The following is a 19,480-nucleotide window of genomic DNA, read 5'->3' on the forward strand; positions in this document are numbered from 1 at the left end:
ACAAGTTCACCACAACAAATGCGAGCAAAAGCGACACTTCTTTCCTTTTTTTAGTGGGCCTTTGCCTTCACCAACAAATGCAGTGGGCCTTTGCCTTCACCACAACAAATGCTCGCATTGGGTGGAAGAGCAAAAGCGAGCAAAATCAATTCCTTTTTTTTTTTTGCAAATTCAAGTCTCTTTTCAAAAAACCCTAGGAGAGCTTTTCTCTCAATCCAAGTTGTCTACGGCCTCCTAGCCTCCCTCACCATTCTCCACCTCCTTTTACCTACTCTCTCTCTACCTATGGCATCCATTGACGCGGTAACGGCGAGTTTTGTTGCCTCGCTTGCACTGGCCGAAGGGGGACGTGCCCCTGACCTGGGGAAGGTCGGCGGAGGTCCAGTGCGGAGGTCCTCCCAATCTTTTCTCCTCGGAAAGCCTTTGACTCGGAAACCCATAGACCCTAAGGCACTCATGTCTCACTTTAATCGAACGTGGATGGTGGATAAGGATTTTAGGGTTCAAGAGCGTCCTGGGGACCTGTTTTTGTTCTCTTTCACTGCTGCACATGATCGAAACAAGGTTCTTCGAGGGGGAGTATGGTGTTTTGACAGAGCCCCGGTCTGTTTTGAAGTGTACGATGGAGTCCAGCCTCTGCATGAACTTCAGTTTAAACATCTGCGGATCTGGACTAGGGTTTTTGGCATACCTCCTCTGTATGAAGAACCCGAGAATCTCACCTTGATTAGCAACCTTTTGGGCGGTTTTTTGGAGTATGACAAGAAGGAATTTAAGAAGGGGGTGATTAGGGTTTTATTCATTCATGACATATCTAAACCGATCCTGCTGGAAAGACAAGTCTTCCTAGATACTGGGGTTGAACCCATATTGCACTTTCAGTTCGAGCATCTGCGGGGGAGATGCACTCAATGTGGTTTGATCACACATGCTGGACTTGCTTGTGAGGAACCCACTGCAGTAAACCCTACACCTAGGGTTTTACACTTTCCCGGAGTTTCGACCTCAGGGAATTCCTTTGCCTTCTCTGCTAAACATCAGTGAGACCTTCTCTCTACTTCCCCGACCGTCCCATGGAAGAAGCGGCCTGGTTTTCGTCGAGTGGAGCGTCTGACCTCAGAGTTTTCTTCTCCCAGTGAGTCGGCTCTACCAGTAGCCAATACTGGGGTGGCAGACATTACTTTGCTGCACGGTTTGGAGAGTACAGAAAGTCTAGGTGAGGTTCCCGAACTGGCTATTTCTGGTGACATTGTTATTGCTCTAGGTACACAGAAGCAACAGCCTGTCTTGCCGTCCAAAAAGCGGGAGCATGGTGGTGCTTGCCATCCTAGTCCCAAGAAATTTAAAACAATCTTGGGTGGCAAGATTCCAACACTGCATGCTGAGACACTTGGCCTTATTGAGGAGGATGGCGACCTTACTTTGGTCTCGTTGAAAAAGAAGTCTGGTAGGCCTCTTGGAAGCAAGAATAAGACTCAACGTGCAAACAAGAAGCTAGATGGTACTCCCCTAAAGATTACTTATCCTACTTGTACTGAAACTGGTCCTAGCCCTAGGGACAAGGGCAAAGGAAAGATTTAATCTTTCCAGCTTCCTTTGCCTTTCACTAGAAGTTGAATTTCTACTACTTGCATCTTAGCTTCTCTAGTTGTACACCAATTGCGGTCTCTGGGCGACTAAGCTACTACTTCATGAGAGGTTAGTAGGGTGGTTTTATTTCTTGTGTTTAGGCTCAATAATTGAGCGAATGTGTTAACAGTGAAGGTAGCCTGTCCTTTGTCTGGTAGCTTATATCATTTATGAGTTTGGCACTACTACAAAAATTGAATCAGACGACGCCTCTCACATGATGTATCATACTTTTCTGTTGTCTGATTAATTTTTATTTTTTCGGATGTCGTTTTTACAAAATCTGTCGTCTGATATGGACTTATGAATTAATTCAGAAGGCGTTTAAGGACAAAAACGTTGTGTGACGCTTAAAAGATTGAGCGGCAAGTTTCCCACCATGTAAGTGGTGCCAAACCCCGTCTCAAACCCCAAATTTCCCCCCCAACATGTATTAATCATACGACGAAAAATAATAAAACTGTGGTCTGATCAATATGTTTGGCTGAAGGAGGGAGATTTCCCACCACCATTTTTCTCTACCTCCCTAAAGAAGGAAGTCAAATTGATTGGAGACAGATCCCAAATTTAAAATGGCTGCATTCAGACCACATTTTTATAAAATTATGTTGTGTGAATCTCTGTCCAAATTGATATAGCCAGGCTTGAAGCCCTAACACTCGAGCAAAACAATAACAAAAATACCCACAGCTCCTCAATCTCTCGACGGCGCCTCACTCTCTCTATTGAGACATAGACACAGACCCATAACCAAAACCCACAACTATGAACTATTAGTGCCTCCTCACTTCAACCATATCTCTCTGTTCTACATGGTGTTGAAATCCATCAGATCTAAAACCTAGACCTCTCTCCTCTCTCTCTTTCCCTCTATCTTCTACCCCTAGACCCCAAATCCATCATTTTGAAACCTTGGACCTCTCTCCTCTCTCCTCTCCCCGACAACTAAACCAGTTTCCGCCTCATCCCATCCCTATCGCTTCAAAACAGACCAGAGAGAGCCTAGATTGGAAACTCTCTCTTCTCCAATTCTTCGATTCCTCTTTCTCTTACATAATCCAAGGCGGCCTCTCTCTATATATGAGCGGAAGAACAAGAAGCTCGAGCTCCTTCGACCCAGATCGAGTCGGTGACAGGTGACGAAGAATCCCATCGTAGCGGTACCGGTGAAACTTGATTGCCTCCTAAAAGATAGGCCCTCGCCTCATATCCAAATCCTCACTCTTTCCCGACTGCCCCCACACCTTTCCTCTCTCCCAAACCCCCATTTTCCCTGGGTTCTCTTCCAAGGTTCGAGATTCTAGGGTTTCGGTGACGGTCGTTAGAGCCAACCTCGACGCAGTCACCGGGATTAGGCCTGGCGGAGCTATCGAGAGCGATAAGCTACCTTCAGATGTGAGGAAGCGCACCATGGACGTTGTTGACGCCTGTGGAGGGAGAGTGACGATTGGTGACGTCTCCAGCAGAGCTGGGCTCAAGCTCAATGAGGCTCAGAACGCTTTGCAGGCTCTCGTTGCCGACACTGAGGGCTTCTTGGAGGTAGTTATTTTCTAAAAATTGATATCTATAGTTCTTTCCATGCTGTTAGGAAAGAAAGAATGAATGGAATTTGTGGTTGTAGCTTTGTTTAGTGAGTTGAAATTCTATTTTTCCAGATGGTCTCAACAGGTCTCGGATGAAGGCGATGTGCTTTATGTTTTCCCCAAAGATTATCAAGCAAAGCTTCTTGCCAAATCGTTTCGATTGAGAATTGAGCCTCTGCTGGAGAAAGCAAAGGTAGTTTTTCTTTCTGGAATTTGGTTATGCCGTCGTTGCTGTGTAGTTTGTGCTTGGGAATTGACACTGAGATTATGTTTTTTGATAGGCCGGGACCGAGTATGTAGCGAGGGTTTCATTTGGAACTGCCCTCATTGCCTCCATTGTTCTTGTTTATACTACAATCATTGTTGCCCTTTCTTCCAGTAGGAGGTAAGTTTTAGGATAAGGCTGGTGTTTTTATTGTTAAACTCTTTCGTGGTACTGGCAGGAAGATTGATTATAATGCTTTGGTTACAGCGAGGATGACAATCGTGGACGACGTGGAAGATCATATGATTCGGGGTTCACTTTTTACATGAGTCCCTGTGACCTCTTTTGGTAACACATTTTACACTTATTTCTTAAGTAAGCTTTTCATAATACTTTGGAGGTGTTTCAGGTTGAGTTATTGTATTGTTGGAATAAGTCTTTACTAATACAAACCCAATTTAATTTCAACATCTGGGTGGATACTTGTTTGCTGTTTTATTGCTTAGTTTTCTGGGCATTGGTTCTTTATAATTGCATAATGTTATTTTCCAAAGTCGAATTCTAGTGTTCAATTCAAAGGGTCCATTTTGGACAAGCTGAAGCTCAATTCTTTGATCAAAAGATCTCGACTTTAAGTTGAGCATTGTGTTATTCTGAATTTGATGTGCAGGAGAAGTAGCAGACTGTAAATGGCGGTTATGAAGCCTGGAGTGATTGCCTTGTTTGATGTTGATGGGACTCTCACTGCTCCCAAAAAGGTACGATATCTCTGGTTTTAGTTTCCTCTAAGTCTCTTTTGTTTTTAAGTAGGGATCTTAAACAATAATTTACTGATTCAATATGGATGTACTCATATATATATGTACACGCTCTTTAAAACATATCTAATTCATACATTTCATTGGAATGCTAGGATGTTACTCCGCAAATGTTAGGATTCATGCGAGAACTCAAGAAGGTACATAACTTATTCGTCTGGAAGTTTGCATATATGCAAGGGCTCTTTTTTTTATGAGGGGTTGGGTGGTGAGTGTCTCAGTGGATGATTATATCCTTGTTGGATTTCAGGTTGTTACAGTGGGCATTGTGGGAGGATCCAACCTTTCTAACAAAGCAGCTTGGAAAGACAAGTATATATTTCTTCATTTTTAATGTAATCAACAACTTTAGATGTATTATAATTTAATTTCATTAATGGAGAACTGACTTCAAACTATAGTAGCAGCCAAGTATAGATATATAGAACTTGTTCATTGTTTGAATTCTGATCTTTGTTTTTACTGGACCTTGATGATCAAAAAGTTTCAATGGTTATAGCTTTCCTCCCCATACCTAAGGATCTATTCAAAACTTATATCTCTGTGTGTTTAAGTACAATTGCAATTGTTTTGTTCCATCTATGATTAGCATTTAAAATGTCTTACAACAAAATTTGCTATAGGTTGGTACTCTTTTCCTTTTCCTCTTACTCTTAAACATCTTACTGATATTAGATTTGAGGGCTATTATGGCTAAATAAATAGCTATGTTTTTACTGTTTTCAAATTCCATTGACTATATCTATTAACTGTACCTTTGTCTTTGCAGTTATGGGTGACTATGATTATGTATTTTCTGAGAATGGTCTTGTGGCTCACAAAGATGTGAAGCTCATTTGCACCCAGGTATGATAGAACTTAGTAGTGATAATAGAACACAAGTTCTCACATTCATGGTGTGTGCTGTTTAAGAGATTTTTCTTTTTCTTTGAAATATAAATCAACTATGTGAAAGTTGGTTGATATTCTTAAGCATCATGTGGCAAAAAAGATGTTTTAATTGTAACTCATGATCCTTTGCTAGATATTTGTATGGCTGAGAATAGAAGGAAACAAAAATCAACTGATCTGATACCCCAAATTTGAGCAACGCATGTATTGTTAACATAAAAACCTTTTCTCAGAGATAAAAGAACAAAAAAAAAGTGGATACCCTTCTAGCAAAGATAAATATATCCATGTTACAATCTTATTGTATGGATTCTTTTTAGTTTCATTAAGAAAGGAAATGTGATTATTTGTGGCCAATAGAAGGTCAAGTAGCCTATTAGATTGAGGTAATCATGTGCTGTAACCTGTAGGTTCTTTATGGTCCATACTTATGTTTCACTTCTTCATTGTCCTCGTCAATTTTGTTTCTATTTGTTAGTGCACTTTCCGAGACTGAAAAGCCTTTAGCTAGGTTTAGATGCTCATTAATGATTATTGGTTTATGATAGGATCCACAATAGTGTTGTATTCTTTTTCCATTTCCTCCATGTATTTGATAAATACTAGACTGATGAGTTTTGCGTTTTTCATTTTTCAGGTCATGTTGTTCATGAAGAAGACGATGACCAAGGCGAGGTTTACATTGATGAAGCTGACATCCTTAACAAAGTTGATTTCGATGAGGAAGGTGCTCAGTTGTTCTCTCTCTCTCTCTCTCTCTCTCTCTCTCTGTATGAATTATGTATACTGTGTTTGTTAAGTTCTCAATCATGTGTTGGTGGCTGCAGATCTTCCTGATGCAGACGACCAAGCAGTTGGTACATCATCGTTTGGCATACAATTCCTTATTTATGATCTTTTTCTTTCGCTTGCTGTCGAGTTAATTTGATTGTTTGGTATTGTACTTTTTTGTTGTTTTCATATGAGCCTGATGATTCCATGCATACATTTACTGGCCATACGGGTAAGAGTTTGTCTTTCTGTGGTTACTTCCTATTTGTAATCCTCCTTACGTGTTTGTTACAGGCATAATGCATTCTTAGTCATTAGAGTGTTATCAGTAGTGACTTAATAAAAGCTAGATCAAATTGTTAATTTCAATTGGAAATGTGTTATACACAAAGTTTATAATTATTACTACATAGGGTAGCCACTGTTGCTCTATCCATGTCAGAGTTACGTTTCTTTGGATTTAGAATGTGAGAGAAACAATTGCCCAGAAACAATTGAATTTTGCACTGGTGTGTCCAGTTAGCAACTAACTTTAATTCACATAGATCCACCCTTCCTTGTAATATAATGTAATTTCTACTTACATCAACTAGTTCTTTATTGGGTGTTTCAACCTTAATTCGAGATTGTCTGATGCCATCAGCTAATGCCTGACAGATCAAGCTTTCTGATACTTGCTTCGAACTTGTAATTTAGTACTAAAAAGTTTCGTCTAATCTTTCTCCGTTTATTCCGAGTTGTGTTGATTATCACTTATTATTCCAACATCTGCATCTTTACATGAGTCTGTAGTAGAGACATTTTTTTAGGAGAATCTCTTCAAGTTGTGTCTCTTAACTCATTGAGTTTACTGCTTTTGTACTCATGCCTTAATAATTGTGTATGTAGTTTCCCTTGGGCTGCAACAGGAGGTATGGATAACAAGCTTATCATCTGGGATTTGCAACATTCGTTGCCCCGTTCTACATGTGACCATGAGCTCTGTGAGAGTTTCATCTCTACATTATTTCAAATGATTATCACCATCTGGTTCTCTTTTTCTTTATCTAATTTATTATGGTCACCAGCTTGTTTGCTTCCATTAAATGTCAATTGTTAGATGTCATACTTCAGATTTTAAATCTCTGCAATTGGTCTAATGGAAGAAATCTTCCTTGTATGGTAGGATGGAGTGACATGCTTGACCTGGCTTGGGGTATCTAGGTACCTAGCAACAGGTTGTGCGGATGGGAAGGTCTGATTATGGGATAGTCTCTCTGGTGATTGTGTAAGAACCTTCAAGAACCCATTCAGTCTCTCTCTGTATCTGCCAACAAGGACTTCCTTGTTTCAGTATCTACTGATGGAACTGCTCGAGTTATTGAGATTGAAGAATATAAGCAAGCAATAACAAGGAAGGCCTTGGAGTTATATAGTACTTTTTTGTATAAACAATATGAATTACATGCTTTTCTTATGGTATTTGAGCATTCTTATGGTACTCCTTTTGTAGATGAAAGATTACCTTTGCACAATCTATTTTGGTGCACGATGTGGATTATAACAATTTCTTCTATATATTGATCAGTTACCGTTAATTTGATCATTTTTTATTTCAGTTTCAGTATATACAATGCATTGAATCATTCTATTAGGACAACAATAACCACAAAAAAACTGTCGTATGTGCACAATAGTCACAATGACTCAAAAATAAAAACTGTCGTATGAATGAAAGTCACACAACAGGCATAAAATAAAGTGACATCTGAATTGCAATCACACAACAGTTTCTAAAGTCGCCCGTCGTCTGAAGAGTAGTCACGCAACAGCTAATGGTGTCGACAGGATGCTGGCATGATGCCAACATGTTGCCGAGCCCTTCACACAACGGTTCCCTACAATCGACCTTCATCAGACGGCGCCTCGATATACGACGGTTTGCCTCCATATCAGACGACGGTTTTTAGCCGTCGTCTGATTCAATTTTTGTAGTAGTGTGGTGTAAGACAGTTTTGGATGTATGAGCCTTCTGGCCCTTGATATCTAAATGAAGTTATCTTTTTTCTCAAAAAAATATTAAACAAGTTCACGGTACCTTGCATGCTATCAAACACTTACTTGGACTTTGGTTAATCTTCAACCATATTCATGGTTTGGTAATGTTTTTTGCATTTTTATTCTTTATACTGGGTTTTGATCAATCTCATGTCTCCTCCTTTTGATGTTGATCTCTATTTCATTTACTCTATTTTCCTTTTGCCAAAAAAAAAAAAAACAAAGGGCCTATATTGGGGCATTTATAGTACTCAATTGTTAGCTAGTTAAACCTGTAAAAGTTCAGTATCATTCATATAAGATCCATGTCTTCAACAATATAAATATCGGTGATCATATAAATTAGGTCAATTTACTCGTTCTTGGCACCTGAAGGGGACTTCTGAAAAGTGAAAACCCTAATTAGTGGTTCTGTAAAGGCATGTGATGATCATGGATTCAGATAGGAGTTAGATTTTGAACTTACTATATAATTGACTTCAAATTTCAAAATAGTTTTTATTTTTATTTTGAATTGAAATGGTGGTGAATGTCTGAATAATTTCTCCACTAAATTATACTTTAGAACTTTGATGATAATGAACATGTGTGTGTGTGTATTAACATCGATCACTACACTAACATGTGATAGGACCTGTAATTTCAAATCTTTACATGTTATATAAATATTGTCCCCACAGTCACCTTATTGAAAGATAAAATGTGATGAGAGTTTTATCCTAGAAGACTATAGTGTAGAAAAATTTGATGCCTCAACTATTCGCTGGTTGGCTCCTTTACAGTTCCACATACCTTTGAATCTGCTTCACCTAGCATTGGGTGGAAGAGCAAGGAATTGATTTCCTTTCCTTTCTTTCCATGTAAATTAAGTCAGCATCAATGTAGGAGAGTATACGAGCAGAAACCTCGAGGAGAATTGTATAAATTGATGACTCATACACACACAGAGAGACATTATAACAAAGAACTTCTCTCCTTCTCTCTCTGTGTGGCCTCCGAGAGAGAGTCTCTTTGTTCTTGGCTTCGTTCTTCCTCTACATGAGTTGAGTTTCCTTTCGAGACGACCTTGTGTGCTGTTATTCCAATCGTACTGCCTCTTTCACTCTATAGTTTTTTTTTTCCTTGGTTTCAATTGTCGGCTTGCCCGGTGTTCATCAGACGATTCTCTCTCTCTCTCTGTGATCTTTTTTTTTTCGTAGATAGCTCTACAGTTATTCGTGCTGCTGACTCATAGAACTACATATGGCTAACATGTTTAAAAATCAGTGTGTTTTGCTCAAATAAAAAATTAATTTTTCTTTACTCATATAATTTAAGTCATTGCAATTGTGTGCATGAGTCTTCTAGATATATACGGTAATGCAACTATTGCCGTACTTTTGTCATTATGAAGCAGTGAGAAAAGATAATATAGACTATATGCTTGCAAGGTATCCTCATTCCACTTGCAATACTTTCCTTGTTTATGAAGCATTGACAGAATATAAAACATATATGGTTGCAGGTATTCTGATTTTGTATAATGGGTGGACGTTCGATTGATGACCGGCAACTTCCCTTTTCTAATGCTGCTCGCACTATGGTCTTAGTTGGACGCACTGGTAATGGAAAAAGTGCCACAGGCAACAGCATTCTTGGCAAAAAACCTTTCAATTCCAGGCGTAGCTCTAGTGGGGTCACGACCGCTGCTGAATTGAAGACTACTATCTTGGGAGATGGACAACAAATTAATGTTATAGACACTCCGGGTAAAGTCTTGCCGACGCGTATTTGTTTTGTAATTATGTATCTAAAAAATGTCTCTAGGAGTAGCACTACGAGTATATAAAGTAGTTGCATTTAAGAACCTTATTCTTTCCTTTTGATTTCTGTGGTATGCTGCAGGTCTTTTTGATAATTCTGCCAAATCAGACTTTATTAGCAAAGAAATTGCCCAATGCATTAAATTAGCCGAGGATGGGATCCATGCTGTTCTTGTGGTTCTCTCAACTAGAACTCGCTTTACAAAAGAAGAGCAGTCTGCAATCTGTAGCTTGGAAAATCTATTTGGAAGTAAAATCTTTGACTATATGATTGTTGTCTTTACGGGAGGAGATGAGTTGGAAGAAGATGAGACTTTGGAAGATTATTTGGGCCGTGATTGCCCGAAGCCTTTGAAGGTAAATTTGTTTTATTTCTTTCCATAATTTAAAATGTCATGATAACATCACTACTTTCGTTTCCATTTCTGAATGAGTGGGATATGATATTCTTTTTAACTGTATCTGTTAACATCATCGAGTATTTCATTTGGACTTTTAAGTTTGATAAAGAATATAGTCAAGTTAATTGAGACATGAGTTTAGAAGTGTTGAAGTTCTGTTGAAGCATTCTTGTTGGTTCTCCATTTATTTCTTTTCTTTGCTCCCCAGATTTGTTTTCAAATGATATCAAACTTAGTGAAAATGCTTGTCCTCTCTAAACTGAGATAGTTCTTGAGAACTCCTCCCCGTTCATTGCTTACATCAAATGTGCATTACCTCTTTACAAAAAATATCGGTGTCATACTGTCATTGTCATTGTTGTTCCCAGAAAATAAAGTTAGTCTTTATTAATGATGTGTGGTGATATAAGGTAGACTTGGTTCAAATGAGCAGTATCATTAGAAGTTGACAGAAATCTATTAGTAAGATGGAATTAATGGATGATCATTTTGACATATTTTATGTAAGAATTTGCTTTCATTTTTATTGCTTGATCCAGTATTCTCTTTGATATGAGCCTGATCATGCACTAGACTTATAATCAGTTCTCGCAACAATTTAGGAAATCCTTAGTCTGTGTGGAAATCGTTGTGTGCTTTTTGATAACAAGACCAAGGATGAAAGCAAGAGGGTCGAACAAGTGCAGGGGCTCCTCTCACTTGTAGACTCGGTTATAGAACAGAATGGTGGGCGGCCATACACAGATGAGATATTTGCTGAAGCGAAGGTTTTTGTTGTTTTCTCATTTATTGATAGTAATTTCTTGAGATTATTACTATGTTGGTATTGAATATAATGATCAAAACATTGCTGCATCTGGACAGAAAGGGGCTATGAAACTTCGTGATCAACAAGAAGAGGTTGCTTCGAAGGGGTATTCAAAACAAGAAATAGATCGTTTTAATGAGCAGATGCAGCGTCAATATGATCTGCAGCTTAAACAAATTACTGAGATGGTATATTTTCTTCTGCATTTTGTTTGCATTCAATAATTTCCATCAGCATGTTTAACAGTTGGCTTAGTTAAAACTACAATTTGCTACTTTGCTGCATCCTATGACATAGTCCTGTGTCTATTGACCAACCCCTTTAAACTGAGATATTTGTATTTGTAAAGAATGAATTTGTGTATATCTTTTCGCATTGGCTGTTGATCTTATTTGTACAATGAATAGTAAAAGCCTAAAAAACCTAAATTTAGAGTAAGAGAATTGAACAGTTAACTAGAAATCTGTAAACACAATATCAGCATTCATACTAAATGTGATTTAAGGTGGTTTAACACTCCCCACAACTCTCACATTCTTGGAGACTCGAGATTGGGAGAAGTTTGAACTGTTGGGTACATGTGACTTAAGGGGAGCTTAAAGTACTTGATAGTAGTTAATAAAATTTGTAGAATGAAATCCTTATTGGTAGAATGAAACAAGTTATGTGGCCGTATCACCTTCTTCATTTATCGAGTTTGGAATCTTGCATTGGGAATCTTGTGATTCGGTGCTCTCCTGTGTAAAAACAATTTATTTTTCCTTTCTTTAGATTCGGAAAAATCGAGTGGGTAATATAGATCTCAGAGCACAAGGTGTTTGCCTCTACTAATGAGTTGTTTTTATATGCTTGTAAATATTGAACTTTTACTTTCATGTATGCTTTTATCTGAATAACAAATATGCAGCTTGAGTTAAAGATGAGATTGAATACCATGACGCTTGAGCAAAAGTTAGAAGATGAACATGCTGCACGACTAAGAGCAGAAAAGAGTGCCCAAGAGGCTCAACAAAGGTCTGCGCATGAGATCCGAAAGCTTAGTGACGATCTACAAGAAGAGAAGAAGAAAAAAGGCGGAAGCAGTGGAGGTGGAAGCAGCAAAGGCGGCTGTCTTATTCTTTAATGTAATGATTTATAGGCTATGTGGTAAGGAGATCGGGAGTTTGCGGCCACTGGTTGCGACGTCTGGTTGGTAATGGCTATGGTATCCTGTGTAAATATGAAAGATGTTTGCTCACAATTGGAAGTTTAATATCTAAACTCTTCAACTATATGGGAATAATGTTGTAAGAATATTCATCTCTTAAAGAGGTTTATATAGAATTACAGTGATGTACATATAAAGAAAAGTAATGAATGCTGATCTAAGTCAACTATATCACTAATGCTAATTGATACACAAAATAAATCATAATAAAGACTAATTGATATGATACAGATCATGTCAACACTCCCTCTCAAGTTGGTGCATAGATGTCTTGAATGCGCAACTTGTTAAGTGAGTTATGAAATACTTGACTTGAAACAGCTTTAGTCAAAATATATGTAAGCTGGTCTTCAGTCTTCACCTGTGGCACATCAATGATCTTTGACTCTAGCTTTTTCTTGATAAAGTGTCTTTCCACTTCAACATATTTGGTTCTATCATGTTGAACTGGATTGTGTGCAATGTCTATCGATGCCTTGTTGTCACATAATAGGTACATAGTGTGTTTAGGCTTGAACCCCCTGTCTTTCAATAGATTACCCCAAGTCTTTCAATAGGTTACGGAGTCATAACATTTCACATATTCCTTGGGTCATTCCTCTATATTCTTCCTCTGCACTAGACCTGGCAACTACTTTTTGTTTCTTACTTCTCCAAGTAACAAGGTTACCTCCCACAAAAGTAAAGTATCCTGAGGTCGATCTTCTATCAATGATAGATCTTGCCTAATCTGCATCAGTGTACCCAGCAACCTCCAAGTGTCCATTCTTTAAAAACATAATTCCTTTACCTGGATCTGACTTTAAGTAACTACGAATATGGTAAATTGCATTCATGTGAGCTTCACTTGGGGAATGCATGAACTGACTTACCACACTCATAACATATGCAATATTTGGGCATGTGTGAGATAGGTATATGAGTCTGTTGGCCAACTAGTACTCTTTGATACCTCTCCTTGTTGGTAGGCGCTTGATCAGGATATCTAACTTGTGATTTTGTTCCATTGGTGTATCAATAGGTTTGCAAGCTATCATACCTGTTTCAGTGAGTAAGTCCAAGACATATTTTCTTTGAGATAAGAAAATGCCTTCTTCTGATCTGGCCACCTCAATGCCTAGAAAATATTTCAGCCCGCCCAAGTCTTTCATTTTAAACTCAGATGACAAATAGTCCTTGGGCCATTCCTCTATATTCTACCTCTGCACTAGACCTGGCAACTAGTTTTTGTTTCTTACTTCTCCAAGTAATACGGTTACCTCCCTCAAAAGTAAAGTATCCTGAGGTCGATCTTCTATTAATGATAGATCCTGCCCAATTTGCATCAGTGTGCCTAGCAACCTCATTCTTCGAAAACATAATTCCTTTACCTGAGTAGACTTTAAGTGACTAAGAGTACGGTAATTAAACTGCATTCATGTGAGCTTCACTTGGGGAATGCATGAACTGAATTATCACACTCATAGCATATGTAATATCTGGCGTGTGTGAGATAGGTATATGAGTCTGCCAACTAGTCTTTGATACCTCTCCTACTTGGTAGGCACTTGATTAGGATATTCACCTAACTTGTGATTTTGTTCCATTGGCGTATCATCAAGTTTGCAAGCTAACATACCTGTTTCAGTGAGCAAGTACAAGACATTTTTGAGTAAGTACAAGACATATTTTCTTTGAGATAAGAAAATGCCTTCTTCTGATCTAGGCACCTAAATGCCGAGAAAATAGTTTAGCCCACCTAAGTCTTTCATTTCAAACTCACATGACAAGTAATCCTCCAACTTCTTTGCTTCTCTTTGATCATTTCTTGTTACAATCATATACATAAATAATTAGAGCAGTTAGCAAGAAGATAGTATGATCAGAGTTACTTTGCTTGTAGCCAGATGTCTTCATTGACTCACTAAGCCTCCCAAACCATGCTCTAGGAGATTGCTTGAGCCCATAGAGTGATTTCTTCAATTTACACACCACAACCTTTTATGATGGTGCTATAATCCTGGAGGTAAGTCCATGTATACTTCTTCCTTGAGGTCTCCATGTAGGAATGCATTTTTCACATCAAATTGCTTGAGAGGTCAATTCAAGTTTGCAGCTAAAGTCATTAATACGCGGATTGTACTGATTTTGACCATTAGTGCAAATGTTTCTTCATAATCAATTCCATATGTTCGTTGGCAAGCCTTGCTTTATACCTATCGAGTTTTCCATCGGCTGCATACTTCAATGTGTAGATCCACCTGCACCCCACAGTTTTCTTTCCTATAGGTTTTGGCATAAGTTCCCATGTATCGTTCTTTTCCAAGGCTCCCATCTCAGTCTTCATTTCTTGGGTCCATTTAGCCTCTGCCAAGGCTTCCTGCACTTTAGTTAGAATGACAACAGTAGATAATTGGAATACAAGAGTTGCATATGACTTGGATAATCTATGGATCGGTACATGGTTGCTAATAGGATATTTGGCCTTGGCTTTAGGGTCTGGTTCATAATTGACTTTGGCTCTCCCTCTTGTAGATCGAGATGGTAACTGATACTTCGAGACCTCACTTCCTTCCAGGTTGGGTCTTGTTTCAAGGTCACCTTCACTATGTATCTGGTCATTAGAGTCAATATTGGGCTCGTCAAGTATGGCATCCTCATTATGCACAACATCATTAGACTCAAGATTTAGTCTATCATGTATGACATTATGAGGCTCAGGGTTAGACTCATCATGAACAACATTATTTGTTATGAGTAAAGGGTTTGAATTTACGTCGGGAGCGTCCTCTGGAGATATTGGTACGGTGTTGTACGAGTAAAGGGGTTCTTTTGATGAGTTTGTCATATCACCATTACTTGGGTTCCTTGAATATCTTTTTCCATAGTGAAATGAAAGTCTTCCAATGTCGAGGAAGACTGCTCTTTCACAGATATGCACTCCCCCTAAAGATGAGGCTTCAAGGAAAAGAAAATATCAAGTTCATGAAAGGTTACATCCATGGTCACATGCATTTTGAGAGTAGAGAGATAATAGCATTTATATCCTCTTTGGCGAGAATCATATTCCACAAAAACACATTTTTCCGCACAAGCATCTAACTTACTCCTTTAATTACGAGGAATGTGGACATAAGCCACACAACCAAAGATCTTGGGTGGAAGAGTGTGAGTAGATGGAAGAGTGAAGGATTGTCCAAGAGCTTCAAGTGGTGTTTTTAGGGTGATATGGTCGGCTTCAGTGGGTGGCTTAAGGGCCCGCGCCGTGTGGGTAAGCGATTCAAAAGGTAACTGGTTGTAAGGATGGCATCACCCTAAAGGTATTCAGGCATATGAGCACCAATCAAGATTGAGCGGGCTACTTGAAGAATTTTTTACAATTCTTTCAATCAACCATACCATTTTGTTGAGGTATTTGTGGACATTTGGTCTGATGGATAATGCCATTTCTATGTAGGTATTTATGAAGGTGATGATTGACATATTTACCACCATTGTCGGAACGAAAAATCTTGATAGAATTATGAAATTGAGTCTGAATCATGGCATGGAAAATCTTGAAAACATAAGAAACCTCACTTTTATGTTTTAACAAGTAAACCTAACACATTCGTGTACAATAATCAATGAAGAGTACAAACCAATGTATACCAGAAGGAGTAGCTGGGCAAGAGCCCCAAACATTACAATGAATCAAATCAAATGGTGCACTACTTTTATTGAAACTGGAATGATAGGTTACAAGATGACTTTTTCCCAAGATACAAGTCTCACGCTGAAAATCAGATTCCTTACAATGTTGAAAGAGCAAAGGAAACGAATTTTAAGATAACTAAATGACGGGTTTCCAAGATTTTTATGCCATAACCAAACTTTATCCTTATCATTAGAAGAGGTTTGCACTTTATTGGCTTCACTAGCACGACAGTCACCAGCAGGTGTCATCGCCATGTAATAGAGCCCCCCCTTCTCAACACCACAACCAATTATGACAGGACCTGCTGTGGATTTCACCTTGAAATTTAAAGTGGCCCTACAAGGCCCACCTTAGAAGAAATTTTACCAAAAATTTGGCGGAACTTCTTCTAAAAGTGGACAACCCAAAACCTGTAAAAACATTATCACACTCCTTAGTAATCAAATCCGTCCTAATCTTTTGGCGCCTACCTGCTCTCCACAATTCATATCCAACTCCCTAATAATTGCTATAACTTTAAATCCACTCAAAATACAAATATATTTACTGTTGGTAATCAAAGCAATCTAAACCAAAATTGAAATAAGATACAAGTAAGTTAAACATATAACCTACAATAGGAATGAAGGTGGTGGACACTATGCCTCAAAGCCTATGCGCGCTCGACCTCAACTAATCTCTAGACTGGGCACGTAAAACCGAAATGTCTAGAGAAAAGAATTTAAAAACTGTTAGAGTGAGTGGACGAAAAGTAATTGATTTCAAAGGAAATAAAATAAGATTTAGTGCTTTCCCTATTTTATTATCTTAATAGCCAAGCATGCAGTAAGTTCAAGAAAATACTTTTAAATGCTAACTGAAAAGAGCATCTCAAAAATATTACAAAACTCGTGAAAATACGCTTAATCATTCTTTAAAACTGAGTCTCAACTCCTGCTATAAATCATCTTGAAAACCTTCTCAGAATCTCATTAAAATGCTCGTATGAAGAATAACCCAAAATCATCCAGAAATCTTGATAATATACTAGTAACTCAAATCATATTATAATATCATATCAAAGCTCTTGAAATCTCATAAAATTCTCGTATTGTAAAATATACGTTGACTAGAGGGAACTGCCGACTAGTTATCTCATGCCACCTGGAAGGGACTGCCGACCAGGATGCATCAGAGGGTACTGCAGACCGGATAAGGAGGTGATGGCTAGAGGGTACTGCTGACTAACCATAGATAATTAGATGATACTACCGACCAACTACCTCATGCCATTTGAGGGTATTGTTGACCAAATAACGCATCAAAGGGTACTGCCGACAGGAATATTCTGGAAGGTACTGCCGACCAGAATATTTTGGAGGTTACTGCCGACCAGAATATTGTTTGGAGGGTACTGCCAACTAGGTAATGCATGCATGCGCTAACACATTTAGCTCCTCAAATAATTGAAATAATTAATTAAATCATAAAATAAACTCATGAAAAGTTCGATAACTCATTTATACTCAAATACTTCAATATCAAACTCACACTTTAAATCTCCATGATTCTCCTAATTACTCGATACTCAGAATGCACAAAAATAAATGAATGCTTTTAGAAATGAAATGGGTGATTAACTCTGTAAATCATCGAAAGCATAAATCAAGAAATAAAACTAAATCTCTCAATAAATCATAAAATCTCAATGATTCAAATCATAAATTAAATCTCATCATAAATAAATGCTCAAAAGTAATACTACAAGCATAATTTAATTTAAAAACAAATGTCCACTCACCGATTTATGCTATGACGTCTGTCCGACAATTACTCCTCGAACTCAATCTACATGTCGTCTTGAGCAAATTGATATTATAAATACTATTTTCGAGAATCGAAAATAAATTGTCAAATACAAAATCGAAACCCTAAACAATATTTTGTTGAAAGCTCGAGATCATGTCGGAACGAGCTCAAACTTTATAGGTTATGTTGACTTAATAATTATAACAGCCTATCAAATGATTATAAGCAAATGAAAAACAAGCAAATAACTCTCAGTCTCTCACATCAACTTCAGTTCAACACTTACAGTTTATCTCATCATTAGTTCATCACTTCATATCATCACTTACAGTTCATCTCTCATCATCACTTCATATCATCACTTACAGTTCACACAAATGATAGAATAACTAAGTGGACAATAGTTGAAAACAACGTATTCAAAGACTCAAATTTCATCTCATCATCACTTCATATTTGCTTGTTGTTCTCCCTGCACTACACCAAAAACCTCAACACACTACACTCTTTGCACAACAAAAAAAAAAAAGTGTTGTGTGATGAAGGAAAGTGAATCAGACAACATGTTTACTAAACTTACATTGTATAAGGTGGTTAATATTCTAAAGTTTTTATCTAGAATGTCATTGCACAATGGTTACAATAATAATCTGTTGTGTGAATAAAAAAAAAAAAAAAAGCGGCAGATTTCCCTCCTAGATGGACTCAAATTTGGCTCCAAATTCTACCCTAGATGCCACTAAATTGTACAACAGTTTAGTTACTTGTGTTATAGGAGTATACTTGCAAATCATCATACAATGATTTTTAATGTGCCGTTGTGCAAGTGAGTGGCAAAATTTGGAGAAGTCTCCAAAATTGCGTTCATTCTCCCCCCAAAACTAGCAAATTTGGCTTCAATGGTTTGTCATGCTTGCAAGTTCCTACAACATAATAACTATTTCTGTTGTGTGATTGAGAAATGCCTAGCCCAAGTGCCAAAACTGAAATTTTGATTGCACAAGCGGGAAATTTCCATCTTTGTTCCCTCAGCTTTGCTACACTTCAAACAACATATAAAGTAATTAAAAAAAAATGCGTGGTGCCTTATACAACTCGAGGGCACCATTACACAAACTTAACCATATTAGCCTTTTTTCAAGTCTGAGAGCAAAACCCCGAGCCTTTCTTCACTTCGAGCAAAATCCCGAACCTTCCATCTCTTACTCCCACTTTGGCCTTAGAGAGTTTTCAGCTAAAAAATTTCAACACTTTGTCAAAACAGCCAATTCCTCAACTCACTTTCTTCGAGCAGCTCTCTTAACATCATCAAAAACCATCGATCTTTCTTCTTCTCTTAAAGAATCGAACCCATCATTCTTCTCGAAACCCATCTTCTTCTTAAAACCCATCTTCTGAAAACAGTCGATTAGGGTTCGATATACTCAATTAGGGTTTTCAATTTGGGGATTTGAAGGAGGAGGGAGGGGGGGGGGTGGTTTCTCGGGTTTCTTCAATCATTGAAACCCTAACTCGCTCTCTTCAACTCATTCGCGACCCCTCATACTCTACCGCACTCTGAAGCTTGTCTCTGAACTGGTGTCGCGACAGCCCACCTCTCTGGCCTCGCCTTCGCCTTCGTTCACTCCAATTCAGTGAGTGACCTTTCAGAGATAGATTCAGACACTCCACTATTTCTATCGCCAAAGCCGAAAGTACTACAATCTTGGCAAACTCACTAATTAATCGACTTTGATTTCATTTCTAGTTTCTCAGATTTCAATTCTTGTTCTCCGAGCAGTGAAGAGAAGCAACTTTTTTGGGCTATGGAGCCTCGCGTAGGGGGATGATTCTGAGTCGGCCGGAAGAACAGTAGTGGATCCTT

General features: G+C 38.2%; 2 protein-coding genes across 3 annotated transcripts; both read left to right on the forward strand.

Annotated features, from left to right (window-relative positions):
* The first annotated feature begins 4,106 nt into the window (after positions 1–4,106).
* LOC112175437 (phosphomannomutase-like) lies at positions 4,107–6,054 on the forward strand. Its single transcript, XM_040511496.1, has 7 exons — positions 4,107–4,175; positions 4,331–4,375; positions 4,496–4,547; positions 5,005–5,081; positions 5,537–5,663; positions 5,764–5,853; positions 5,954–6,054. The coding sequence occupies exons 1-7, from the start codon at positions 4,107–4,109 to the stop codon at positions 6,052–6,054; spliced, it is 561 nt and encodes a 186-aa protein (XP_040367430.1).
* Positions 6,055–8,876: 2,822 nt separating this feature from the next.
* Positions 8,877–12,298, forward strand: LOC112175434 (immune-associated nucleotide-binding protein 9). Of its 2 annotated transcripts, none has more exons than XM_024313111.2 (6): positions 8,877–9,021; positions 9,439–9,682; positions 9,819–10,093; positions 10,740–10,904; positions 11,002–11,133; positions 11,853–12,298. In XM_024313111.2, the coding sequence occupies exons 2-6, from the start codon at positions 9,457–9,459 to the stop codon at positions 12,066–12,068; spliced, it is 1,014 nt and encodes a 337-aa protein (XP_024168879.1). In that variant the 5' UTR covers positions 8,877–9,021; positions 9,439–9,456; the 3' UTR covers positions 12,069–12,298. The 2 variants fall into 2 exon arrangements, with proteins under 2 accessions (XP_024168879.1, XP_040367839.1); XM_040511905.1 differs by having other exon boundaries at positions 8,909–8,977.
* Positions 12,299–19,480: the final 7,182 nt, after the last annotated feature.

This window comes from Rosa chinensis, chromosome 7, assembly GCF_002994745.2.
Source record: "Rosa chinensis cultivar Old Blush chromosome 7, RchiOBHm-V2, whole genome shotgun sequence".
NCBI lineage: Eukaryota > Viridiplantae > Streptophyta > Magnoliopsida > Rosales > Rosaceae > Rosa > Rosa chinensis.

Coding starts and splice junctions, on each gene's coding strand:
- LOC112175437 (XM_040511496.1), top strand. CDS start 4,107: ATGGCGGTTATGAAGCCTGGAGTGATTGCCTTGTTTGATGTTGATGGG. Junction 4,376..4,495: donor TCATGCGAGAACTCAAGAAG/GTACATAACTTA, acceptor AGGTTGTTACAG/TGGGCATTGTGGGAGGATCC. Junction 5,082..5,536: donor TGAAGCTCATTTGCACCCAG/GTATGATAGAAC, acceptor TGTAACCTGTAG/GTTCTTTATGGTCCATACTT.
- LOC112175434 (XM_024313111.2), top strand. CDS start 9,457: ATGGGTGGACGTTCGATTGATGACCGGCAACTTCCCTTTTCTAATGCT. Junction 9,683..9,818: donor TAATGTTATAGACACTCCGG/GTAAAGTCTTGC, acceptor GGTATGCTGCAG/GTCTTTTTGATAATTCTGCC. Junction 10,094..10,739: donor ATTGCCCGAAGCCTTTGAAG/GTAAATTTGTTT, acceptor GCAACAATTTAG/GAAATCCTTAGTCTGTGTGG.